The 27645-nt window shown below is 45.1% G+C and overlaps 1 protein-coding gene across 7 annotated transcripts in view; it reads left to right on the top strand.

Annotated features, from left to right (window-relative positions):
- The first annotated feature begins 306 nt into the window (after window positions 1-306).
- Window positions 307-27645, top strand: part of LOC115136832 (BRCA1 interacting helicase 1) — a 111270-nt gene continuing 83931 nt past the window's right edge. For 6 of the 7 annotated variants that reach the window (XM_029672659.2, XM_029672657.2, XM_029672654.2 and 3 more), the window contains exons 1-16: window positions 321-402; window positions 865-987; window positions 1248-1359; window positions 1577-1774; window positions 3464-3603; window positions 3874-4023; window positions 7293-7595; window positions 10929-11150; window positions 11421-11620; window positions 12151-12283; window positions 12476-12630; window positions 12784-12952; window positions 13091-13231; window positions 13532-13693; window positions 22873-23044; window positions 23237-23358. In XM_029672659.2, coding sequence (XP_029528519.1) covers window positions 895-987; window positions 1248-1359; window positions 1577-1774; window positions 3464-3603; window positions 3874-4023; window positions 7293-7595; window positions 10929-11150; window positions 11421-11620; window positions 12151-12283; window positions 12476-12630; window positions 12784-12952; window positions 13091-13231; window positions 13532-13693; window positions 22873-23044; window positions 23237-23358 — 2472 coding nt within the window. In that variant the 5' untranslated portion in view covers window positions 321-402; window positions 865-894. Of the gene's footprint in view, window positions 403-864; window positions 988-1247; window positions 1360-1576; window positions 1775-3463; window positions 3604-3873; window positions 4024-7292; window positions 7596-10928; window positions 11151-11420; window positions 11621-12150; window positions 12284-12475; window positions 12631-12783; window positions 12953-13090; window positions 13232-13531; window positions 13694-22872; window positions 23045-23236; window positions 23359-27645 lie in introns of all 7 variants that reach the window. The other variant, XM_029672655.2, reaches the window with a different exon arrangement.

Below are 27645 nucleotides of genomic sequence, written 5' to 3'. Positions count from 1 at the left end.
GAAAGTGGGATTAATTATTTAAATAATTGTGTATCTATGTGTGCATTCATTCATCCATTTATATTTGCATTTATTTATTTATGCATTTATAATGATGGCATGTTTGGTCCTCCATAAAAAAAAAACACATTTAGCATGATAATGTATAATGTTATTTACAAAACTGTTGTAATGTAGACAATTATACATTGGTTGTTCATATTTTGCTAGCACATGGGAGACCCCAGCAAATGCTCTGTGGTAATTGGCTACTGTCAACTCTCATTTTTCGTGACGACTATGTTTTTATCCAATCTGATTGGTTTGTGGGACTTGCTTACACGGCGGGAACTTCTAGCTAGCTAGTCAGGTATGTTTACAGTTAGCTAACAAGCGGTGTATATCAAATTTGTAGCTACAAAGGTAAATTAACACCATTCAAACATGAATTTCATTGATATTGTAAATAGCTAGATCGTTTATGCTTGCTGAAAGTTGTGGTAGATGGAGGCTATACAAGCTAGCAAGGACAGCTAGCTAGTTACCTGGTACTTCAAATCACACATAAAAGTGAAAGCGGTTAACGTTAGTTAGCTTAAGCTTACTTTAAGAAGCAAGCAGTCTGTTTCCAGTAGCAAACGTTACATTTTAGCGCGTGATGTTAGTTTTGCTGTGTGCGTTATGACACAGCTTGCTAGCTCGATAAGCTACCGTAACTAGATGCAGAGACGTATATTTCGCAAAAAGCAAATAACTAAGATCTAGCTAGTTAACTAGTCAGAGCCATATTGTGAGGGGGATGTGACCAATTGATTTGAATGATATTGTCAGTTGCAGCAACATGTAACGTTACTGGCTTCAAGCTTGTTTTGATTTTTTTTTCAGATAGTATATCAGTTGGACAAGGCAGTCACCATGGCTGCTCCCCCAGTGGAGTACACCATAGGAGGGGTGAAGATACAGTTCCCTTGCAAAGCCTACCCCTCGCAGCTGGCCATGATGAACTCTGTAAGTGTGTAAGCATCACACACTTTTAACCATGGGTGATTTTCAAAAGTATTTTCTTGATTCCTCCTCCTCTCTCCTTGCCTTCTCCTTAAAAGGTCAGAGGGAAGCAAGGAGACTGGAGGATAAGATCTGAGGAGCGGACAACTTTTGAGATTCACCCCATATCCCATAAATACTGTATGCAGTTAGCCTACTCTGTGTTATCAGTCTGTTATTGAGTGTGTGACTGACTAACCCCTGTTTGTGTGATTGTCTCCCAGATAGTGCGAGGGCTGAATCATGGACAGCACTGTCTATTGGAGAGCCCTACAGGGAGTGGCAAGAGCCTAGCCCTGCTCTGCTCTGCCCTGGCCTGGCAGCAGGCACAATATGGTAAGGGTGCTGTTTAGACAACTTCTTATGAGTTTTGATTCTTGGCTTATTTGCATTCGCAAGCAATACTTTATTTTAAATTTCTGGTCCACATAAAGCATTACTGCATGTAGTGTATATTCAAGTGTAGCATATTCTGCAGCTGCATACTAGAATTCATCGTCTCTGAGGTTAACTGTGATGATGATTCCAGTATGTATGTCCTGTGTGTGTCCAGGTAAGCTTGAACAGGACGGCAGCAGTCCTACAGAGGGTAAGAAGCCAGCTGTCACCACCCCCTGTCAGTGTGCCTGTCATAGCAAACCCGCCAGTGTCCCAGACAACAGGCCCAAAGCACAAGCCACTGTGGTGGTGGACCTCACAGGCTCACCGGAGGTAGTGATGGCACAGGGATCATCTTCTGCCACAGACCCAGGTAATCTTAGTTGAGAAATAGTCATAGTGAGATTCCTAACCACTTAGCCATCCACTATGTTGGTCAGTGTTAGAGGTCGACCGATTAATTGGAATGGCCGATTTCAAGTTTTCATAACAATCGGTAATCGGCATTTTTGGACACCGATTATGGCCGATTACATTACACTCCTTGAGGAGACTGCGTGGCAGGCTGACTACCTGTTATGCAAGTGCAGCAAGGAGCCAAGGTAAGGTGCTAGCTAGCATTCAACTTATCTTATGAAAAACAATCAATCTTAACGTAATCACTAGTTAACTACACATGGTTGATGATATTACTGGTTGATGTACCTTGTCTTGCATTGCATATAATCGATGCGGTGCCTGTTAATTTATCATTGAATCATAGCCTACTTCACCAAACGGGTGATTTAACAAGCGCATTCGTGAAAAAAGCACTGTTGTTGCACCAATGTGTACTTGACCATAAATATCAATGCCTTTCTTAAAATCTATACACAAGTATATATTTTTAAACCTGCATATTTAGTTAATATTGCCTGCTAACATGAATTTCATTTTAACTAGGGAAATTGTCACTTCTCGTTCTGTGCAAGCAGAGTCAAGGTATATGCAGCAGTTTGGGCCGCCTGGCTCGTTCCACTGTGTGAAGACCATTTCCTCCTAACAAAGACCGTAATTAATTTGCCAGAATTGTACATAATTATGACATAACATTGAAGGTTGTGCAATGTAACAGCAATATTTAGACTTAGGGATGCCACCCGTTAGATAAATTACGGAACGGTTCCGTATTTCACTGAAAGAATAAACGTTTTGTTTTCGAAATGATAGTTTCCGGATTTGACCATATTAACCTAAGGCTCGTATTTCTGTGTGTTATTATATTATAATTAAGTCTACGATTTGATAGAGCAGCCTGACTGAGTGGTGATAGGCAGCAGCAGGCTCGTAAGCATTCATTCAAACAGCACTTTCCTGCATTTGCCAGCAGCTCTTCGCTATGCTTCAAGCATTGCGCTGTTTATGACTTCAAGCCTATCAGCTCCCAAGATTAAGCTGGCAATACTAAAGTACCAATAAGAACATCCAATAGTCAAAAGGTATATGACATACAAATGGTATAGAGAGAAATAGTCCTATAATTCCTATAATAACTACAACCTAAAACTTCTTAACTGTGAATATTGAAGATTCATGTTAAAAGGAACCACCAGCTTTCATATGTTCTGAGCAAGGAATGTAAACGTTAGCTTTTTTAATGGCACATATTGCACTTTTACTTTCTTCTCCAATACTTTATTTTTGCATTATTTAAGCCAAATTGAACATGTTCATTATTTATTTGAGACTAAATATATTTTATTGATGTATTATATTAAGTTAAAATAAGTGTTCATTCAGTATTGGGATGCCCAGGGGGTGAATATTTCCATTCTAACCCAGCACTAATAAAACGTATGATTCAACAAATGAAGGGCTTGGTGATTATTTTATTAGTTGAATATAGTGTATTCATGCTGAGTTCGAACAGAAATGTGCACCCCGTTGGGATCCCCTCAGGAATGGATTGAGAAAACAAATCCGTACTGCAGTGTAAGTCATACTCCCAATCCCCTAGCTCAGCTCAGTTTGTACATTTTTCAATTCAATACAAATGTTGATACCTTTGTCTTGGTCTGTTCAGTGCCCCCTCCACCAGGGGAGTACAAGCCCAAGTCTCTAGCCTCTTGTCTGTCTGACAAGCTCCAGACCTCCCTCACCTCTGAGGATGATGACTTCCAGCCTGATAGGAAACGCATCCGCACCCCTGCCATGGAGCAGAAGGTAGGACACCTTATAGAATGTCATGTATTTTTATGGGTAGCCATATTAACAATAAGTTGAACCTTTCTGATTTGTCCCTGTTTCAAGTTCCAGGGTATACAAAATCTGCGTGTCTGCTGATTTTCAGTTATTTCCTGCCTTGAATGCCTAAAGAAGTATTTGACATCTCAGGAACTACTTAAACGAGATATAAAGATCTTATAATCTATGCAGGCCTGTGCTGATAATGACACAATAATAACATAAACCCTTACTCTCGGTTTCCCTCAGGGTCGTAAGAGGAGGTGCTTGGAGCCAGGAGTGGTGTTTATAGATGATGAGCCAGAAGGAGAGCGGCCAGTGCCTGGAGCACAGACCTGGACTGTGGAGCTGAGTACCCAGGCACAGACTATAGACCTGCCACTTGATAGAAACTGCTGTGTGAGTACATCTACTGTACCTTAACTAAGGATATGTTGCCAGTTGCCTGTGAGTGCTGATCTAAATTGATGGACCTTCCCCCTGAGGCGCACTATGTGAGTACTTATATTCTAAACTAAGGATATGTTGCTTTTTAATGCTGACCTAGGATCAGCTCAACTGATGGTAGGGCTGTGAAATATTTTGTGTATACCGGTACAGATCCACATACCAATATGGATTTTTACCGTCTACAAAGATATTTTGATACAGTGCTAAATTTAATGAAAAGTTCTACAAATTGGACTACTTTCCCAGGCAGTTGTGACCTAGTTTTGACCTTTCTTGATTTCCTATTTTTTTGTTATTTTGTATTGTTTAATATTTTACTGCGTTGTTAGGAGCTAGTAACATAAGTATTTCGCTGCACCTACATCTGGTAAACTGTGTATATGACCAATAAACTTTGATTTGATTTAGTTTGGTTGAGAATAAAACCATCAGAATGTAGAAAGTCTGTTCAAATCACTTAGAATTCATTTGTTTCCATCATAGGCTCATGCACTACTCATAAAACATATTTAGAACTGTTTTATTATTCAAAAACATAAAATACAGTCACATACCGCCATACTGTTAATAAAAATAGGAAAATATTGTGATATGATAATTATTTTGGCCATATCGCCCAGCCCTAACTGATGGACCTGCCCCCTGAGGCACACTATTGTGTGAGTACATCTATTTTTAACTATGGATATGTTGTTTTTTAATGCTGATCTAGGATCAGCTCAACTGACTACCACTTTAATGCCAACCATTAGAATCCATGAAGATAAATATTTTACTGTTGCTATCCAATTTTGTACCGCTAAGTACTACATTGTCCACTGGGTGGCAGCATAGCCTATTTAATTTGTGGCTGTGCTCCATTTGGCATTGTTCTCACATTTCTTGTGTGCCAAGTGAATGTGTCATGTAATATAGCTTGTGTTTAGGCTGCAGGAGGAGAAGGGGGTAAAAAAGAAACGAAGAGAGGTGGAAGGTGGAGAAAGTTCCCTCCCGCTGTTCTTGTTTTCCCCAGCTGATAACTGAACGGCCCCTCTCTGCTGTGAACTGCTGACTGAAGTCATGAATGGGGCTCTTTTATGGGATAGAGCTCCACTTTTAATTAAGAGGGTTTGCCTCGCCGCTGATCTGTGAAAGCCAGGGATAAATATTGAATGGAGTTTACCTGCTGGTTACTGAGCCCTGGGACCTAAAGGGATAAACGCATGCTTTCTGAGGAGGGAAGGCTGGGTAGCCATTCAGGGGGCCCCACATCCTCACACCTGTGCCAGTTGCAGACCAGGGTGCATCCCAAATGGGGCCCTATTGCATACACAGTCCACTGTGGGCCCTGTTAAAAAGTAATGCACTATATAGGGAATAGCGTGCCGTTTGGGATTCATTCCAGAGCAGAGGGGTGATGGCTAGTTTGTGTCATGTCTCCTAAGGTATTTGATCAGGATGGCACTGCAGTCATCTTTTTGAGACTTAGCCAGCCCACCCATGTGTGTGTTTATGTGCACCCCACCTCCCACTGGAATGCATTCCGAACCTTAAAGACTGAGGTGCAAATTGGCGTCCAGCGAGCGGCACCAGAGAGCCAGCCTGTCCCCGCCAACCCCCCACCACCATCACCTGGCCCCCCGGAGTGTGAGATTCCTGTCTCTCAAGTGTCAGCTGTGCAATGCTGAAACTCAAAGGCACACAGGGCTGGAATCGGCTAGGTCTACCGTGCCAAAAGTATACTGAGTGACTGAGAACCACACCAACACCTACATCCAAGGGCATGGTTTTGACTGTCGCTGCCCTGACAATAAGGATGACTCTAGTACTGTTTGAAACATACCAAGTGATATCTTTGAGGGGTTTTCTTATGAACACTGTAGGGAGAAGCCACAAGCAAGCAAATAGGGTGACATTTGGGAGGCAGCTTCTGTGAGTTAAGGGGATAAAGAACCCTGAGCTGACATGATGAATAAACAGAGGGGCCTCTAGGGTCCCCTAGTAGGATCAGGTTACAGCAGGGCCAGATCATTGGAACAGAATAGTCGGCTTTGCGGCTCCGCTACTCGCCTGGGCAACAGAGCCTGATCACCTTACCTCCTGCTGCTGCCACATTAAATAGGCCCCTCCGCATATCCCTCCTTCACCTGCGAGATCATGGCAAATAATGACTTATTCATCGACAGGTGGGAGGATGGGGTCACTGCTGAAAAGAGACCCTTGTCAAGAGGCAGCAGCAGGAAACTGCTGACAAGGGTATCCCTTTACATGCCTGTCCCCATCCAAGGCGCAGACTGACACGGTTTGGGGCTTCGCTGGGCTCATAGGAGCGAGCAGACACCCCCTGGAATGGAATGTAGATAACTAACTAACGGGGCCTGATGGTGTTGTCTACCCTCTGCAACAGACACACATCGGCTCATTCATTCAACACTGGACAATTCCACCCATCGCCGCTGCCTGTTGCCCCATGTGTGATGCTGAGAGTGAGAGTGAATACCTGTTCAATCAAGGGAAAAGTGGCTGAGCTCAGTTAGGGTCCCCTAACACACATTGTAATATTGAATGGTTGGAGAAGGAGCATTAAGGAGGGTTACCTGAACCGCCTGGCCCCTCTAGTCTCAACTGAAGCACCACAGGCTCAGCTAGCTTGATCTGCTGGCAGAGAGGTGTAACACACCCTGAGCTTTCCTTTATACGGTGAGGGATATAAACCGGTTGGTGCCAGATTGTAAAAGATGGAAGAGAGTGAGGGATTTCTTATTATTGTAAAAGCAGGACTTCTGCAGTTACTAAGCTTAAGGTTTATGTTAGTGTTATTGAAAGGGTTGGAGTGTCCCACTTAAAAGAGCTCACCACCTGACTGGTATTGGTTTCAGCAGCGCTGTCGGCTACGCTTCACCTGTGTGTCAAGAGAAAGGGACACCACACATCCACTGTGGTTACTGACAGCCAATTAAAAAGCAGCTACACTTTCACATCCCCAACAATGGCCACCTATCAGCCTTCAGTAGTCAGAGAATGTCATCTAACCATGGCCGACAGGCAGTATTATGTGGATACACATTCTTGCTATACTTTCCTATATGTTAACTACTAGAACATATAGAGTTCACCAGTTGTCTGGTATTGGTCATTAACTTTTTTTATAGTGAGCAAAGTAAAATTGAAGAGAACTCTCTTTATCTTGTTCTTTTATCTTCTTTCTCCCCCCATCTCTTCCTTCATGTGTCCACCAGTCCCCCATGGTGTCCTGCTCTCTCTGCCCCTGTGCCTCATCCAAAGGCGGCCAGAATGGAGCCGCGGGGAAGTCTTCAAAGGAGAAGGACAAAGAGGGCAAGAAGAAACAAGTCCCCAAGATCTTCTTTGGCACGCGCACCCACAAACAGATCACTCAGGTCGCCCACGAGATGAAGCGTACGCTCTACTCTTCCGCCCCCATGACCATTCTGTCCAGTAGGGACCACACCTGTGTTCACCCAGAGGTGGTGCCTCATTCCAACCGCAACGAACGCTGCAAGGAACTGCTGGAAGCCAAGAATGTGAGTAGAGTATAGACACACAGCACATACAGACCTACACATACATAGACCTAATACACACATAGGGTTGCAAAGGGAGGGTATATTTCTAGGAACTTTTCTAAGTTTACCAGTAAACTTCTAGAAAATTGGTATCTTTCAAGGATTTTATGTAATCTATCACAAGACACCTGGTGGTCCTTTTTGGTGCTTCAGATCTGTAGAGGAGTCTAATTATATGTGTCCTTATCACATATTAAACATTAGAAATAATTAAATATGATTTTCAAATACAAAATAGAATGACAGATCTGTAAAACATCAACGTAGTGAGTATCATTGGTGTTTAATATGAGGGTTTCAGCATGATATCCTTTATATATTTTTTTACACACTTGTGTTTTTGACTATGCCAGTGTGTATTTGACTATGTCAGTGTGTATTTGACTATGCCAGTGTGTATTTGACTATGCCAGTGTGTATTTGACTATGCCAGTGTGTATTTGACTATGTCCGTATGTATTTGACTATGTCCGTATGTATTTGACTATGTCCGTATGTATTTGACTATGTCAGTGTGTATTTGACTATGCCAGTGTGTATTTGACTATGCCAGTGTGTATTTGACTATGTCCGTATGTATTTGACTATGTCCGTATGTATTTGACTATGTCAGTGTGTATTTGACTATGTCCGTATGTATTTGACTATGTCCGTATGTATTTGACTATGTCCGTATGTATTTGACTATGTCCGTATGTATTTGACTATGTCCGTATGTATTTGACTATGTCCGTATGTATTTGACTATGTCAGTGTGTATTTGACTATGTCCGTGTGTATTTGACTATGCCAGTGTGTATTTGACTATGCCAGTGTGTATTTGACTATGTCAGTGTGTATTTGACTATGCCAGTGTGTATTTGACTATGTCCGTATGTATTTGACTATGTCAGTGTGTATTTGACTATGCCAGTGTGTATTTGACTATGTCAGTGTGTATTTGACTATGCCAGTGTGTATTTGACTATGTCCGTATGTATTTGACTATGTCAGTGTGTATTTGACTATGCCAGTGTGTATTTGACTATGTCCGTATGTATTTGACTATGTCCGTATGTATTTGACTATGTCCGTGTGTATTTGACTATGTCCGTATGTATTTGACTATGCCAGTGTGTATTTGACTATGTCCGTATGTATTTGACTATGTCCGTATGTATTTGACTATGTCAGTGTGTATTTGACTATGTCAGTGTGTATTTGACTATGTCCGTGTGTATTTGACTATGTCAGTGTGTATTTGACTATGTCAGTGTGTATTTGACTATGCCAGTGTGTATTTGACTATGTCAGTGTGTATTTGACTATGTCAGTGTGTATTTGACTATGTCAGTATGTATTTGACTATGTCAGTATGTATTTGACTATGTCAGTGTGTATTTGACTATGTCAGTATGTATTTGTTAATATTTCGGGCATCAAACTGGTGGCAGTGGGAAAATAGAAAATAGTTGGAAAAGTTGCAGAGTAAATTGAAAATAATGCCATTGTTGATTATTTATAAATTAATAAGGCTATTTTCTCTTGAACCATATGGTCTGGTCTATCTGCTAGAAACTCATGGCCAATATAGACACAGATATAAAAAATGAATACATTTTTTAAGTGATTCAAGTGATTTAAGATTTCCTCTTAATTACTGAAGATTCCGGTAATTTTGGTAAACTACAGTTAGCTTTGCAACCCTATACACACTTGTTTTTCGATAAAACCTGGAATTTTAACTGACGACTGTCCAATTGCTGGCCCGCTTCCCCAACCTCTGACTCACCTACCGCCATTCTTTGTAGTAACATGGTGTCCTCCTTAGTGTCACCAATAGGGTCTTGTTGTGTAGAGCCGAGGTCAAGGCCTCTTGCCCTGCTCCACCCTAGGGCTTAGACCCGCTCAGCTCCTACATAGGCTACATTAATGTTGCCCTGTTACCTCTCAATGGAGGTGGTTGGGCCTGAATTAGATTCTTTTGGATGGAGATTTACCCCAATCCAAATGTGAAAACCAACTCCTCCTCAGAAATGGAAACACACACACCTCCAATCCTGAGTTTGAGTGGTGTTTCTAATCCCAGTGACAGACACTTAAAGTGTGAATTCGAGCCGCCTCTGAGCTCTAGAAAGAAAGGATTCGTAACCCCACCCCACAGTTAAAGGACAGGCAGACAACCTCCATCAGCGTCGCCCCGGGTGGCAATTACATAATATCCCCAATCGGTCTGACAGACTCTCTAGCAGGACGATGAGGCTTCAGACTGATGGGAGACTCTTTATAGTCAGTGTTACGGTCCTAACTCCTGTTCTCCTCAAGGTAAGGTGTCTAGTGTAATGAGCACCTATTACTCACATACACACACAAATGTGAGACTGACCGTATAATAAGCCCCTATTGCGCTGTCACCAGAGGTGTCTACCTGTCCTGTCCGCCTCTGTCTAAAGTCGACACGGTGACAGTGTCACATCCTGATCTGTTACAGAGAGTGGGTGTCCCCGCGACAACCCCAGAGGATAGAATGACCACAGCTCGATTGCACTCATCCTACTTCTACCAGCCCTGTTTATCGCTCCACCCCCTCCCCTCTCCAGTCACCTAGGCCCTGTCTAAAGCCAGTCTCTTGTTACTGCACTATACACCCCACCTTCTGGCTTTGACTGCGCTCAATTGGGTTAAGACTCCTCTGTTGTGCTTTCTCTTTTTGTGGAGTCATGAAGTCAAATCGCACCCCTAAGCTGCCATTGCCCCAAGATAACAATTACTTGAGTGGACGCTAATCCTTTCACCTTCGCCACACACACGTACAAACACACACACACACTGAACCGTTTGAAACAAAACTGTTTTAAGTGCCGAAGTTTATCCTTGATGTCTGGCAGAAAGTGAGGGCTCACCCACCGCTTTGATAGCTGCTTTTCCATGCCTTTGGCGGTAATGGAGTATAGTCATCACGTGTGTGTCACCGGGGAGCTGCCTGGTTGTGGCATGGTGGTATTTGAGGCGCTTCTGATGACCAGGTAATGGGCCTTCTGACATATACACACTCAATATAGGCTGATACCAACATCAACTCTTCTGGCATTACCAATATCTCAGGGAATTTGTTACAATATTGTTTGGGGCGAGGGTAAATTCCAGCCAACAGACTCATGTACTATGTACTATGTGATGAAGGTCTTTTGACCAAAGTGTCGGTTCTGAGAGGTCCTCAAGGTCACCAGTGTGCTGAACTAAATAACTTTCATGTGTGTATTGTCAAGGATGAAAATAACTCCTCCTCTCTCTTTTTCCTACCACACGCAGGGCGTGTCGTGCCGCTTCAAAAACGGCGTGCACAAGATGCAGGACCAGAACACTTTGCAGTGGGTCCATGGTCTCCACCAGGCCTGGGACATAGAGGACCTGGTTCGGCTGGGGGGCCGGCTGAGGGCCTGCTCCTACTACGCTGCCAGGGACCTCATGCAGGAAGCCTGTATCGTCTTCTGCCCCTACAACTACCTACTGGACCCCCTCATCAGGGAGAGCGTGAGTCTGGGGCTGGGTGAGGAGGATGCAAGGTGGGGTGTGGGATGGAGGGAATTTTTGGAGTGAGGGATGAGGATGTAGGCCAGAAGAAAGGTGGTTTCACACAATTGAAGTATAGATGTGTTCTCCTTTACTTTTAGCTGAACATATTCCTTGACCACCACCTGGTCAAACCCACTGCATGTCTACTGGGGGAGAAAAGGAGTGAGGGGAGGCTGTCTCTGTACGTCATATTTTCCCCTCCTCCCCTTCCCCTCTCCTCCCCTGCAGATGCAGATCAACCTGAAGGGTCAGATTGTGGTTCTGGATGAGGCCCACAACATAGAGGACTGTGCCAGGGAGAGTGCCAGCTACACCCTGAACAAACCCCAGCTGCTCTCTGCCAGGGAGGAGCTGGACGGCATGGTGACCCATAACATCAGACGCTCCAACCACGAACCCCTACGTGCCTTCTGCTGCTCCCTGCTCAAGTAAATAGACCCTAACCTCCTGGAGTTAGATAGACCCTAACCCCTCTAGGTAGACCCTAAAACCTCTGGGTAGACCCTAACCCCTCTAGGTAGACCCTAAAACCTCTGGGTAGACCCTAACCCCTCTAGGTAGACCCTAACCCCTCTAGGTAGACCCTAACCCCTCTAGGTAGACCCTAACCCCTCTGGGTAGACCCTAACCCCTCTAGGTAGACCCTAACCCCTCTGGGTAGACCCTAACCCCTCTAGGTAGACCCTAACCCCCTCTGGGTCTTCTGCTGCAGCCTGCTCAACCCCCCCCCCCTACTGAAACTACAGCAGTGTTTCTCTACCTGTCTATTCCTGGTGCATGTTTTTCTTTCTAGGCCAACACAAGCACAACTGGTCTACTAATCAACACGTCTTGGTTAAACATTTATTTAAATGTAATCAATACTTCTAAAGAATATCTTCACTAGACTTTCCTCAATATCAAACAGTAGTTCTAAGATTGCTGCCTCTCATGGCTGTCTCTTCCTCCTGTGGTGTAGCTGGATGCAGGAGAGCTGCAGTGTTCTGGCTGAAAGGGAGTATGAGATGTCTTGTAAGGTGTGGAACGGCAAGGAGGTTCTGGGACTCTTCCACACCATGGGCATCACTGCTGACACTTTTGCCATGCTGCAGGTCAGATAATGTTGTTGACCACCTAGGTCTCCTCTCACCTGTCTCTCTGTCTCAGTCCCTGTCTTTTGATCTCTCTCACCTTCACCCCCTTTTCCTTTTTTGTTGCAAGGTTTGTGTGTTTAGAAAGGAGGTCTACAGCATCTCTCTTTTCTCCCACATCTCTCTCCCTCCCTCATCTCTCCCCCGGTATAGAAACACCTGGCAGCGGTGTTGGAGAAGGAGGAGCGAGTTGGGCTGGTGAACGGGAGAGAGGACACCGTGGAGGTCCCCACCATCAGCTCAGCCAGCTCCTCTGTCCTCAAGAGTCTCTTCATGGTGCTGGACTTCCTCTACAGGGACAAGAGCAGGTCAGAGGCAGTCTGTGAACAAGTCTTTAACAATCAGTCAATATTTGTATTGTCCTAAATGTGTATTATAGTCAGGGTGGAAAAACAAGAGCAACACAACATACATTATGCAAACACTTTTCGATCACTAACGAAGACTTCTGTCCTGGTCAGGTTTGCAGAGGACTACCGCGTGGCACTGCAGCAGTCCTACGCCTGGACCACTGCTCCAGACGTACCAGATGCTCAGGGCTTCTTCGCCAGGCCCAACCGCCGACGCCACAGTGCCAAGACCAAGACCCTCGTACACACACTCAGCTTCTGGTGCCTCAACCCTGCTGTGGTGAGTAGCAGGGAGGATGTACTGTATACCGTTTATTTGGTGGGGAAAGTACCTGTTACTGATCAGTAGCATATTATTATATTACTTTGTCCTAAGGGGTGTGGTCTTTGTGTGTGTATGTGTGCGCGCGCGTGGCAGGCGTTCTCAGACCTTTCGGACAGTGTTCACAGCATCGTGTTGACCTCAGGCACATTGTCTCCTATGGGATCCTTCTCCTCAGAACTGGGGGTCAAGTTCTCTATCCAGCTAGAGGCCAGCCACGTCATCAGCAAGTCACAGGTCAGTAGAAATCTCTGCCTTCATTTCAGGTGTTATGGGTGGTGATTTTATCATAGTATCCAGAAACAGTCTGATTGATGGTTAACTATGCTCAGAAAGGAACTGGACTATGTAGCCAAGCAAAAAAAGCCCAAATGAATAAGATTTGACTGGGTCTTGTCCTTCATGAATTTTATCCTGACAGAAGGGCATCTTTACCCGCTCAATGTATAAACAGTCACATCCTGCATACTTGTCAGTTGGTATACCCCTGCTCAGTGTGTTCAGTCAGTGTCTGACGTGTCCCTGTCCTTCCGCCAGGTGTGGGTGGGTACGCTGGGCTCTGGCCCCCAGGGGAGGAAGCTGTGTGCCACCTTCCAGCATGCTGAGACCTATGCCTTCCAGGATGAGGTGGGAGCCCTGCTGCTCAGGGTCTGCCAGGCCGTTGGAAGGGGAGTGCTCTGCTTTTTGCCCTCCTACAAGGTAAGACCAGTCTCTTTGCTAAAGTTAGTTCGTGGAGGTTTGAAATATTTCCAATTGATTTTTGTTTTCCGTATGCAAAACGTTTTGCTTAAGAACCACTGAGCTGATGTGATCCTTCACTCAACACTCTTTCTCTTGTTTAAAAACGTCTTCAGCTCCTACTGTTTACCACCAGGAGGGGCTAGAGACCACATATTGAGTTTGAATGTTTTAATGTACTCTCATGCTATCCTTGTTGTGTATACGCAAATTTGGCACAACTGGTATGAGAAGGAAGTTGAGTTAATAAGTAGAGAGTAGAGACATTTTGTTCGATTTCAACAGAAAGATACATAAGATGTCGGGGCGGCAGGGTAGCCTAGTGGTTAGAGCGTTGGACTAGTAACCGGAAGGTTGCAAGTTCAAACCCCCGAGCTGACAAGTTACAAATCTGTCGTTCTGCCCCTGAACAGGCAGTTAACCCACTGTTCCTAGGCCGTCATTGAAAATAAGAATTTGTTCTTAACTGACTTGCCTGGTTAAATAAAGGTAAAATTAAAAAATAAATGTTGACGACAGACATGGCAGCTCTGCTTCTGATATCACATTTACATAAGTATTCATACCCTTTACTCAGTACTTTGTTGAAGCAACTTTGGCAGCGATTACAGCCTTGAGTCTTCTTGGGAATGACGCTACAAACTTGGAGAGTTTCTCCCATTCTGCAGATCCTCTCAAGCTTTGTCAGGTTGGATGGGGAGCGTCGCTGCACAGCTATTTTCAGGTTTCTCCAGAGATGTTCGATCGGGTTCAATTCCCGGGTTCTGGCTGGGCCACTCAAAGACATTCAGAGACTTGTCCTGAAGCCTCTTCTGCGTTGCCTTGGCTGTGTGCTTAGGGTTGTTGTCCTGTTGGAATGTGAACCTTCGCCCCAGTCTGAGGTTCTGAGAGCTCTGGAACAGGTTTTCATCTCTTCAGCAGGTTTCCTTCTCTAGACACCCGAGGGCTCCCGAGTGGGGCAGCGGTCTAAGGCACTGCATCTCAGTGCAAGAGGCGTCACTACAGTCCCTGGTTCGTAACCAGGCTGTATCACATCCGGACGTAATTGGGAGTCCCATAGGCCTGCGCACAATTGGCCCAGCGTTGTCCGGGTTTGGCCGAGGTAGGCCGTCATTGTAAATAAGAATTTGTTCTTAACTGACTTGCCTAGTTAAATAAATGTTAAATAAAAATAGACAGGTGTGTGGCTTTCCAAATCTTGTCCAATAAATTGAATTTACCGCAGGTGGACTCTAATCAAGTTGTAGAAACATCTCAAGGATGATCAATGGAAACAGGATGCGCCTGAGCTCAATTTCGAGTCTCCTAGCAAAGGGTCTGAATACTTATGTAAACAAGGTATTTCTGTTTTTGAATTTTATACTTTTGCAAAAATGTCTAAACCAGTTTTCGCTTTGTCGTTATGGGGCATTGTGTGTAGATTGATGAGGATTTTTTTTTTCTATTAAATCCATTTTAGAATAAGGCTGTAATGTAACAAAATGTGGAAAAAGTCCAGGGTTCTGAATACTTTCTGAAGGCACTGTACACTTGAATAATGTTTACATACGGTTTTACTCATGTTTTATGTATATACTGTATTCTGCTGTGTTCTAGTCAATGCCACTCCGACATTGCTCGTCCTAATATTGATATATTTCTTAATTCCATTGAGATTTGTGTGTGTTGTTGTGAATTGTTAAATACGACTGCACTGTTGGAGCTAGGAACACAAGCATTTTGCGACACCCACAGTAACATCTGCTAGATATGTGTATGTGACCAATAAAATTAGATTTTGTTTCGAGTGACAAAGAAAGAGGTCCTAAGAGTCCATATATGGTGAGCAGCTGTAATGTAGAGTTAATGGGTATCTCTTAAATAGCGGTAAGCTAACAAATACCTTACATAAAACCCTGTATCCCCTTTCAGTTAACCAGACACTTCTAAGGGCCCGTTGATAAATACTTGGTCCTCCTTTGATTGTTATGCTTTCCTCCATCAATAATAGATTTCCATTCAGTCTCTGTCACCAGTCCACTTATGGCCCAGCTGGCTCACTCATGTCACTGTTGGCGTGTTGGAGCTCACACGTGCACACATACGAGAGTGTTACATGTGAAGGTTTGTTAGCGTTCTTGCACAGCGCTGCATACCTTTGTGTGGCCACTTACCTTTGTGTGCCTGTTTAGTGTCTTACATTGCACTCATTCTTTATGCTTATATACAATAGGTCTATGGTTTGTATTTGACCCTTTGATGTTGTCAAAGCTCCAGCTTTTCCTCTTGCTGACTATCCAGTTGAGACTATATCAATGATATCAGAATATGAAAGGAAAGCTGACAGTCTCTTCTTAGGATCCAGTTTTGTCTCTTTCCCCTCTCATTTCCCCCCCAGCCATGACGCCAGGCGGGCAGAGACAGCCGCAGAACAACTCTGGGTGGATATTGTGTATTATTGATGGCTAGTGTAGGAGCTCTATGCCCTCTGTGCATTAATATTTAATGTGCAGACATTCAGAGCTTAAAGATGAAGAGATGAGGGGCTACTTGGGGTATTAATTGGAGAGTCTGAGGCCCTCTGGAGCCGGTGAGTCGTGTGTGTGTGTGAGACAGAGGATGGGTCATCTCCAGGCTCACCTCTTGTCAGTGTGTCTGGGTGATGCCTATCGGAGAGGCTGCAGTACTGAGAGACAGAGGCCACATTCACACAAAGGCCGTAGAGGCGTCCTCCTTCCCTCTCGGCTCTGTCTGTCGCCCTCTGACAGATACACACATTCCTGGCAGACACACTCTGAATGTGCATACGCCCACAGGACATACATTACAACTCAAGAACACACAGTTAAAGGTTTTCTCTCTCACGCTTGCACGCACACTTGAGTGTGTGTGGGCATACACACACTCTCATGCAGACATTACACACTCAGACATCTCTCAGAGCCCTCCTGGAGCTGTGGTTTGTAGCACTTGAGCCTCAACAGCCCCCCAGTTAATGCCCATTAAAACCACGGTACCCCTCTGCCCGCGCCTCGCCGTCTGGACGCACCGCTAGAGGAAAGGGACAAAACACACCGTTGGGGGTTAGGAAGGGAGGGGTGGAGAGGTGGGTTTATTAAAAAGTGGGATTTGCAGAGGTGAAAAGATTGCAGGGAAACGAAGATGCTTTTAAAGCAGATTGAGATAAGGGCCATTAGGGGTGATGTCGCCTAGTTGTCTGTGTGAAGACGCAGCCACGCTGGCGCCTGAAGGGGGCTGAGGAGGAGGCTGGGGGCATGCTCACACACACACACACACACACCCTGCTGTCTTCCAGCCACACTTAGAGATTATTACTCAGCTGAAGGTGTGCGGTCATCTCTACAGTGTGTGTCTGTGTTTGGGCCACCTTGCTCAGACAGGCACATATCTGTCTTTAAAGTTTCAGCTGAGATTATTACTCAGCTGAAGGTGTGCGGTCATCTCTACAGTGTGTGTTGGTGGGCCACCTTGCTCAGACAGGCACATATCCGTCTTTAACGTTAAAGGGGAATTCCATTCAAACTATATTTTGATATTTGTTTCATTAGTCCACTGTTGATACAGTCCCAAAATGTATAATTCAAGGCTGCAACACGTCTCCCGTTAATGTTTAATTAATACTACCGTCGCCCAAGACCAACTCCATTATTTATCAGGCGCTAGGAGAAAAGTGACGTGTCGCAACACAGCCCACCGACACTGGGGGGAGCGGAAAGAGGTGAAATATGGAGATTTTGGGGGCATGGAGGGAGCGAAGACGTGCGAAAGAGAGTGGAAGTGTACAATTCAATGCCTAAGAGTGACACTCGACCCTCCAGACCAGACAACGCAGAGATCCGGCCCACTCTACCATGTTGTTTATGACCAGAAGCTGAGCGACTCGCTCACACACATACACCATACCCAGCCTGTTTGTTACTCTGAGACTCCATGTTGTTGCGTGGACCAACAGCATCTCAGGACTGCTGTGGAACCTTATGGCATGTTTTGAATGAGGGGCCATGCTAGCACTGCCCTGCTGGAGAGCCAGTGGTTGTGGACTACACATTGCCACTAGGGGCCGGGGGTTTGATTCCCATGTTTTGAATGAAGGGCCATGCTAGCACTGCCCTGCTGGAGAGCCAGTGGTTGTGGACTACACATTGCCACTAGGGGCCGGGGGTTTGATTCCCATGTGTTGAATGAGGGGCCATGCTAGCACTGCCCTGCTGGAGAGCCAGTGGTTGTGGACTACACATTGCCACTAGGGGCCGGGGGTTTGATTCCCATGTTTTGAATGAGGGGCCATGCTAGCACTGCCCTGCTGGAGAGCCAGTGGTTGTGGACTACACATTGCCACTAGGGGCCGGGGGTTTGATTCCCATGTTTTGAATGAGGGGCCATGCTAGCACTGCCCTGCTGGAGAGCCAGTGGTTGTGGACTACACATTGCCACTAGGGGCCGGGGTTTGATTCCCATGTTTTGAATGAGGGGCCATGCTAGCACTGCCCTGCTGGAGAGCCAGTGGTTGTGGACTACACATTGCCACTAGGGGCCGGGGTTTGATTCCCATGTTTTGAATGAGGGGCCATGCTAGCACTGCCCTGCTGGAGAGCCAGTGGTTGTGGACTACACATTGCCACTAGGGGCCGGGGGTTTGATTCCCATGTTTTGAATGAGGGGCCATGCTAGCACTGCCCTGCTGGAGAGCCAGTGGTTGTGGACTACACATTGCCACTAGGGGCCGGGGTTTGATTCCCATGTTTTGAATGAGGGGCCATGCTAGCACTGCCCTGCTGGAGAGCCAGTGGTTGTGGACTACACATTGCCACTAGGGGCCGGGGGTTTGATTCCCATGTTTTGAATGAGGGGCCATGCTAGCACTGCCCTGCTGGAGAGCCAGTGGTTGTGGACTACACATTGCCACTAGGGGCCGGGGGTTTGATTCCCATGTTTGCAACCTTCAGTTTCTATTTCCTTCATATTTGTCTAAATTTAGTACAATACTGTTAAATTCAAAAGGAGCCATTTTACTTCGAAATGTGTGTGTGGTGGTTTGTCCTCTGTGGGGGTGCACTGGGTCGTTCCTGTTGTGTTTGTGCACCTGGGCGCCAGCCGAGTGTGCAGATTGACATTTGCCGTAGCGCTTCAGCAGACCGCCCCAGACCGATGTGGGCCCAGTAGATACACCACCTCCACCGTCAGATAATGCCCTTAAATGAGTCATGAAGGCGAAGTTACACACAGACACACCATGGCACACGATGGCATCCTTCCAGTCATACTCTCTGTACTACGTTTGAACTCCGACACATAAACTCTACACAGGTCCTCTCTTTGATGTTCATAGGTTGCTTGTACATAGTTCTTGCAACATTTCATTAGCTGTCATTAGTTTGGTTGGATCAGTTGGAGGTCAAGGTGAGCTGTCTGGCAGAGGAAGCGAGTCTTGATGAATAGCTAGGTGATTTTCACTTGTCTGCCTGCCTTTCCATAGAGTAGTGTAGCACAGTCTCCTCTCCTAGACCTAGCCAACCCTCCTTGTCTCCTCGTCTCCCTGCCAGGTCCCCAGTGTCCGGTCTGAAGTCACGAGCTCTGATGGTCGGCTAATGAGTAGCAACCTAGCGGTGCCGAAAGCCCTGGTCTGCCCTAGAAAGCCTATGGCCAGAATGCCCAAACAAAATGTTTTTAGATGGATGTTACCATGATCCTTTGCGTTTTTGGAGGGGGCATTCAGCCCACTGAGGTATAAGGTTCAGCGATATGGCGCGCTTCAAATTCAAATACTTCCGGCTTCATGCACCATTGGTTGCATAGGAATACGTGGATGATGTCAGCGCTATCACTAGCTACTGGTTTTAATGTCTATGCTCCCTGCCTATTCTCTGCCCTGCCTCGCCTCGTCGCCTTTCAACCCGGCTCTACTCAGTCAAGATTAAGGAAAATCTGCTCAATATTAAATGGCAGCATCAGTCAGGGCAACGAGACACCGAGTGTTTGTCCCAAATGGCACCCTGTTCCCTATCAAGTACACTACTTTTATGGCCCGACTCAAAAATATTGCACTATATATGGAGTAGGGTTCTATTTGGTTCACAGCCAGAGTGATGTTTACTCTTAGTGTCTGAGAGATAAAAGCATTAGGGGACCATTACCCTGGGCCCTGCTGCAAGCCAAGGGGCTCCTGCTGGAGTGGCACTGACTGGATTGTATTTCGTCCCCCGCTTTTATAAGGGCTTTACAAATTACAGCTCAGGGAATGTAAACAACAAGCTCTGTACGTTTGTGCTGTTCAAGTGCATGTGTTCCTTCTGTGTCTCAAATGGGACCCTACTCCCTATATAGTGCACTACTACCATGTCCCATAGGCCTCTGGTCAAATGTAGTGCACTATATAGGGAATAGGGTACCATTTGTGAAGCATACCCTGTGTTTTAAGAGCCCTGGCTGGCCTTTTATTATTGGGTTACGCTTCCCTTGTTATCAGGTTACTCGCTGTTCCCTGGCAGAAGTTTACGTCGGCTACATAAAGAACAATCCAAGATGCTGACTACAGTGACTCAGACCATCAATTAGATCAGCAAGAGAGTGAACTTCGCATGTCTCCTCTCCCCTCCTTGCTGGGAGCTTTTTCACCCTCTTTTTCCCCCCTTCTTCCTCCTTGAATCGGCCTCTCCTCTGGTCTTCCTCAAGTGCAGCATGGAAGATAAGGACTGTTTTGTTTCACATCCTAAAGTACATAACATTTAATAATTCACCCATTGTCAGTCAGGATTGGATCGAAAGCAATTGTTGGGACAACCGGTTTTGTGGAGGAGTTGTGGTGGTGGTTGACGAATGAAAAGCTGCTAAAAGAGCAGCGGGGGGCCTTGTCGATGTAACGCTGAGGCTTTTGTGAAAGTGTCATGTTTTATTGATGGAAACTTTTCTGTCTCCCGGCCCTCCCGTTTGTTTTGTGGCGCTAAGCGAGGCGACCTGATGAAATCTGCCTCTGCTTCATTTCACAATCACAGGCAGGCTGTAGCTAGTCAGTCACCTTAGTGTGCCAGGAACTAGAGGAACCATCCATCCATCCACCCTCTTGTAATGTTTCATTTCCATTTCTCACTTTGTTAGAGTAACCTACTAACTGCTTATCTAATTTTTTCGTACATAATTATTTGATCTAAACCACGTACTGCCTGGATTCTTTTTGGGTATCTGATGAGTACGCCGCTGCTCACTGACAGTAAACAGCACGTTTACACTTAACAAGGGACAGGGGGATAACGGGGCCCAACACCCCCCTCCCTTTCAGCTCTCTCCCCATCTCTCTCTTTGAATTTCTCTCTTTCGGTCAATCTCTCTGTCCTAGTCTCTCTCTGTATCTCACTTAACAGGGACAGCAAGGCCTGTATGAAAACCCCTCTGTTTCGGCCTTCCCCCCTGTAGCCAGGAGCAAACTCAGCCCTGTTGCCCTGTTGTGAGAAGTTTTCCTGCTGACTGCAAGACACAAATAACTTCTCCTTAACCCTTCGAACACATTTCCAAACCAATGAATAAGCTCTTTGATTGTGAAGCCATGTGAACAATCTGCTGTGGTGGAGACATGACTAGATCTCTGAGCTGACGAGAGGGCTTTTAGATCAATGTTCCTCCCAGGAGAGACCGGGAATTTTGCACTAACCACAGCTACAGTGATTTTATTACGGATGGAGGAGGAGAGGAGTTTAAGCGCTTCAACTTTGTGGAGGAAGGGGGGGGGGGGGGGACTGAGCCATGGGAGGGCAAAAAGGGGAGAGCGGCTGGCTGGGGGGTTGGGGGGCGGAGGAGCTTCACGTGCCATCATGCTGTGAACTTTGTTTCAGACTTTAAGACACACACACACATACCTGCAGTGTCTGGATGCCAAGCTGTCAGGACAGAGTACTGTACTGTGTATCCCTGAACAGATTCAAGGTGCACCCACTAACTCTAAAAACAGTTTAGAGTTGTGGAAAGGAAACCTGGAAACCTATTTCTCTGTATGTCATGTGAGAGGAGTATATTATGCTGCTATGTGAAAGGTTTTCTCAGGGTGCTCTAATGTGGACCACATTTCTTAGTCTAATATGGCCCTAGTTTTTCCTCCTGTTTACTGTAGTCTCAACTCCTGCTCTGTTGCTTCATTAGGTCATTAACTTCATTGGGATAGGGGGCAGCATTTTCACTTTTGGATGAAAAGTGTGCCCAGAGTAAACTGCCTGCTACTCAGTCCCAGATGCTAATATATGCATATTATTAGTAGTATTGGATAGAAAACACTATGAAGTTTCTAAAACTGCTTGAATGATGTCTGAGTGTAACAGAACTCATATGGCAGGCAAAAACCTGAGAAAAAATCCAACCAGGAAGTGGGAAATCTGAGGTTTGTGGTTTTTCAACTCAGCCCCTATTGACGATAGTGGGATATTGGTCATCTTGCACTTTATTTATTTTTATTTTACCTTTATTTTACTAGGCAAGTCAGTTAAGAACAAATTCTTATTTTCAATGACGGCCTAGGAACAGTGGGTTAACTGCCTGTTCAGGGGCAGAACGACAGATTTGTACCTTGTCAGCTCGGGGATTCGAACTTGCAACCTTTCGGTTACTAGTCAACCTTTCGGTTACTAGGCGTCCACTAGATGTCAACAGTCTTTAGAACGTTGTTTCAGGCGTCTACTGTAAAGGGGGGCTGAATGAAAGGGGAATGAGTCAGGGGTCTGCCAGCAGCCACGCACGGTCATGTGAAAGTTACCTCGCGTTCCATTGCTTTTCTACAGACAAAGGAATTCTCCGGTTGGGACATTATTGAAGATTTATGTTAAAAACATCCTAAAGATTGATTCTATACTTCGTTTGATATGTTTCTACGACCAGTAATATAACTTTTTGGACTTTTCCCAGACAGGTTAATACCCATGTGAAGAATAGCTTCTATCCCATAGTGGTGCCAAGCATGATTCATGTTAGCACCAATTGATAGTTATTTATTTATTGGAAGGTTATGTAGTGTAGACTTCAGGAATTTGCTGATGACTGAGTTTGGAAAATTAGTAACAAAAATATGAATTGAAAAAGATATGAACAAATCACATTGTTTAATATTGTTGATGCATGCATGAAGCCCTGATCAATTTGCTGGTGTTCTGTTTTCCTAGATGCTGGACAAGCTGCGTGACCGCTGGACCAACACAGGGCTGTGGGAGAAGCTGGAGGAGAGGAAGACTGTGATCACAGAGCCAAGAGGAGGAGGGAAGGGAGACTTTGATGAGCTGCTGCAGGTGTACTATGATGCCATCAGAATCAGTGGAGAGTTTGCAGGGGACAGAGGTGAGACTGGGCTGTGTTTCTTTATTTCATTCTATCTCTCGCTCTCTTCTTCTCTCTGTCTCTATCTTTGTCTGTCTATCTCTTCTCTGCCAGGGATTACAGAGCACCGATTTGTTAATTCAGCATTGAGTAGCTGTGCACAAACAGTTATAAAATGTTGGGTACCTTTGGTGTTCTTTCTGCCCCCCTCAGATGGAGCTCTGCTGATGGCAGTATGTAGAGGGAAGGTGAGTGAAGGACTGGACTTCACAGACGACAACGCCAGAGCAGTGGTCACCATCGGCATCCCCTTCCCCAACATCAAGGACCTGCAGGTAAGAACCAGAGACCGAGGTCAGAGGTGGCTCAACATCTTGGTGGTGAGCCTCATCGGGTCTGTTTAACAGCAGAGGACCCAGAGGGACAGAGAGAGACCCATGTTTACAGTTGTCCAGCCAGTCACATACAGGTGGAGAGACCACCTCCCTCCTGCAAGTTAGACTTTGCGCTTCACAGAATCTGCTGGGTGTCAATGTATTTTCCTACAGACCTCCAGTGCCAACCCTGAAAACGTTCTGTTCTGTACACAGGTGCACACACACAAACAAAAAGTATATCCTCCTCTTTTTTGGTGATCTGTAAAATAATCTCAGTGATTGTTCTGTTAGATAGAGCTGACCGTTGTTTCTACCCTCCTCCTCCTCTCTCCATCCTTCCTTACCTTTTTGTCAGGGCCCAGTGTTGCCTATAAATCAGTCTGATACCAGCTTTCTGGGTACACAGTCTGAATTAAAGCACTGCAAACACTTGTAAAGTTCTCTTACGAGCCAGATAATATATAGCATTTTAACTTACTCTGTTGTCTGTGTGATTGTTCCTTTGAGTTGAAAGAAATGTCCACAGGAAAGTACTATTATTATTTCACTTTTCAAAACGCTGGTAATGCTGTGGAGATTTCCATCACCTTGTACCTGCACAAAACCATGTAAACCGCTTTGACTTTGGTTGGCATGCATGCATCACGTGTGCTTTCATCATTGTGTGCATGCCTTAGGTGATGATGAGCAAATTATGATAGCCACACACAGAGACATGCGGGTTAGTAACACCTTTCTGAGGATATTTTGTCTCATATTTCCACCCAAAATAAGGACGAAATCAGCAGACAACAAGTAAGTTCAAATGAAGTTTGTGATGAACAGGTCAAGGTTGCGAGGCCCAACATCAGTATTTAGCCTTATGTAGCCCGCTCGCAGCTCCCTTTTGAGTAGCCCTTGAGGGATGGGAGATGGCTAGATGTGGCCGAAGACTGGAGAGAGCTATGGGCTCCCCCTGTCCTTCTCATGCTGAGAAACAGGTTCACCCAATAGCACAGCAGATCTTTTCTGTTAAATTCTCTCTCCTTTCCTCTTCTCTACTGAGTAAATAGGATAAATGGCAGGTCGCATGTCAGCTGCCCCAGAGGAGCCATGAGCGGGTGTAAAGGTCTGTCTCTTGCTTTTTATTTTCTTTTCTTTTTCTTTTTCTCTATTCCTTCCTTTCTTCTCGTGGTGTGTCAGCTGCCTGCCCTGGCCCCAGAGGAGCCCTTAGGGGTGGTAAGGTCTGCTAGCTGACCCCCATTACCAGAAGAAGGGACTGGACATGACACTAATGACTGTCAGGGCCAGGTCACTGTATGTCCCCACGGCCCCTCTGACAGCTAAAACAACCCAGCGGGCGCCGGGCAGGCAGTAAGCCACAGGTATACAGCAACACAACGCTGTCCCGGTTGTGACAGGGATCTTATAGAGGGGTCAGATACACTCATACTACACTCAAATTGTCTCACTCACATGCCCAGAGCCACAAAAATACATACTGTATATTCTCACTCTCCCACCTGTTTAACATTTCTACCTTTACCCAAGCACATATAGACAGTCCCTTCTCAGAACACATTAACTTAGACTTACTCCCCTTGTCCCACATTTCTACCTTTACCCAAGCACATATAGACAGTCCCTTCTCAAAACACATTAACTTAGACTTACTCCCCTTGTCCCACATTTCTACCTTTACCCAAGCACATATAGACAGTCCCTTCTCAGAACACATTAACTTAGACTTACTCCCCTTGTCCCACATTTCTACCTTTACCCAAGCACATATAGACAGTCCCTTCTCAGAACACATTAACTTAAACTTACTCCCCTTGTCCCACATTTCTACCTTTACCCAAGCACATATAGACAGTCCCTTCTCAGAACACATTAACTTAGACTTACTCCCCTTGTCCCACATTTCTAACATGCACCCCCTATAGCTTATGTAGACCCCTCATGTAGTGTGGACGCCTACCTTCGTGCCTAGACTGCTTTTCCCAGACTCCACTCTCAGCCAAACTTAAGGTTTTAACCGACTCACAGAGCAGCACTGCGTTTACTAGCCTTTTATCGTGCCTGAGATCAAAGGTGAACTGGAAACAGTCCTCCACACCGAAAGCTTTGCTAAGCTGCTATTACATCACGGACGCATTCCAAATGGAACCCTATTCCCTATTTAGTGCACTACTTTTACCTTAGCCGTGCACTACTGTATATAGGGTACAGGGTGCCTTTTGGGACGCACACAATGTTACATTATACACATGTACAGTAGTGTTTTCCCCCCCAACAGGCATGTCTTAGAATATGCAGCCGTGTGTGTGTGTGAGGGAGGGAGGGAGAGAGAGAGAGAAACAATCCTTTGGCTTAACAGGCAATAAAAGGACACTTACAGCTGATATGGCATCTCTGTTTGCTTAATGAGGAGCACAGCAGACATTTAAAGACACTGAATACTGTTTTATAGAGACCTGGTGTCTCTGCTTTGATACTTTATGGAGGAGGAGGACCAGACAGTTTGATCCTATGTTGTTGAGTGGGAGACACTTTGGAATTTTGGTGTGTGTGTGTGTGTGTGTGAGTGCGTCCTGGTTAGGTGCTTGTGCGTGTGTGTTCACGTCACACAGGGACACACTGAGGACGAGGCACCCAGCTGTCAGCTCTGCCACATTAGGTAGATGGAGCGCTCCATAATCTCACTGACAGGCACAAGATGGTTAGGACTGCCAGGGGCACACACACACGAACGGGTTCGCTCAGCTGCAAACCATGCTTGCTGGTCAAATGTATGTTTTTAAGCATGAACAGGTAGCGGTGGGAGGACCGGGCCAAAGCGAGCGAGCGACTAACGATCTCCTGACATTTTAACTTATCCCTTCTAGCTGGAGGTTTCTTTCACTTTCAGGAGGAGATTCGCTAGAAGCTAGAATTGGCTTTTTCACATATGCATCCTGTCATGTCAGATCTGGTGTTGACATGGTGCAGGGATGTGAAGGGGGGGACGCTGAAATGGACTCCCATTGGATTTCGATGACATTGGCGGCTCGGGGCTACTGGCCATTTCCGTTAGTTTCGTGGTCTCAGAAGTAGATGCGTCAACCCCTCTGGTTGACAGGAGGAGACATCTCATCTCACCATACAGCCGCTAGCCTGCGCCTCGTGAGCCCAAATAACATGAGGTAGTATACATCTGGCCAGCAAGAAAATAGCATGGCTACTGCAGGTCCATTTTGACATGGTGAAGTGTTTCTTAATAAATAAATTAAAAGTGATCTAGTTCCTGCTCCTTTTTATTTGGTTCAGATGAAATATGTGTACTGAGTATGGACGGACTCATTCAGATTCAGAACTCGAATGTCCTCAGAGGCAATTCATCTTGCAGCAGTCATAAAACATATAACATCTAAAAATAGGTTTTTAGATGTGCAAGTGCTAAGTGCAATTACTCCAACATTTGTTAAATTACAGAATTGCATTCTGAATAAAAGAGACCGTGGCCCTATTTTTTTTAACCTTAGGTAGTCTGTACTAGAGGTCGACCGATTAATCGCGATGAGCCGATTTCATATTTTCATAACAATCGGAAATCGGTATTTTTGAACACCGATTTTGCCTAGTGTTGTCTGTTCACACTGCTATGCTTTATCTTAGCCAGGTCGCAGTTGCAAATGAGAACTTGTTCTCAACTAGCCTACCTGGTTAAATAAAGGTGAAATAAAAAAAAAAAAAAAATTAAATTAAAAAAAATTGAAGACTCATGTTAAAAGGAACCACCAGCTTTCATATGTTCTGAGCAAGGAACTTAAACGTTAGCTTTCTTACATGGCACATATTGCGCTTTCACTTTCTTCTCCAACACTTTGTTTTTGCATTATTTAAACCAAATTGAACATTTTTCGTTATTTATTTGAGGATAAATTGATTTTATTGATATATTATATTAAGTTAAAATAAGTGTTCATTCAGTATTGTTGTAATTGTCATTATTACAAATAAATAAATAACAAATCGGCCGATTTAATCTGTATCGGCTTTCTTGGTCCTCCAATAATCGGTATCGGCGTTGAAAAATCATAATCGGTCAACCTCTAGTCTGTACATGCTTTCAGAGGGATGGAGCTGGAATTCAGGGTGGAGTTGGATGGGTAGATTCAACCGCTATTTGATTGGACTTCTGGAGGGTTCTGCCCAGGTAGAGAGATGACAGTTGTTGCTGTTGTTACCCCATTATTTTTCCACGAGTCCTGACTATCTTTCTCA

Source organism: Oncorhynchus nerka, linkage group LG11, assembly GCF_034236695.1.
Source record: "Oncorhynchus nerka isolate Pitt River linkage group LG11, Oner_Uvic_2.0, whole genome shotgun sequence".
In the NCBI taxonomy this organism is placed as follows: domain Eukaryota; kingdom Metazoa; phylum Chordata; class Actinopteri; order Salmoniformes; family Salmonidae; genus Oncorhynchus; species Oncorhynchus nerka.
Note: the sequence above shows the minus strand (reverse complement) of the source record. Positions and strands in the feature narration are given on the sequence as shown.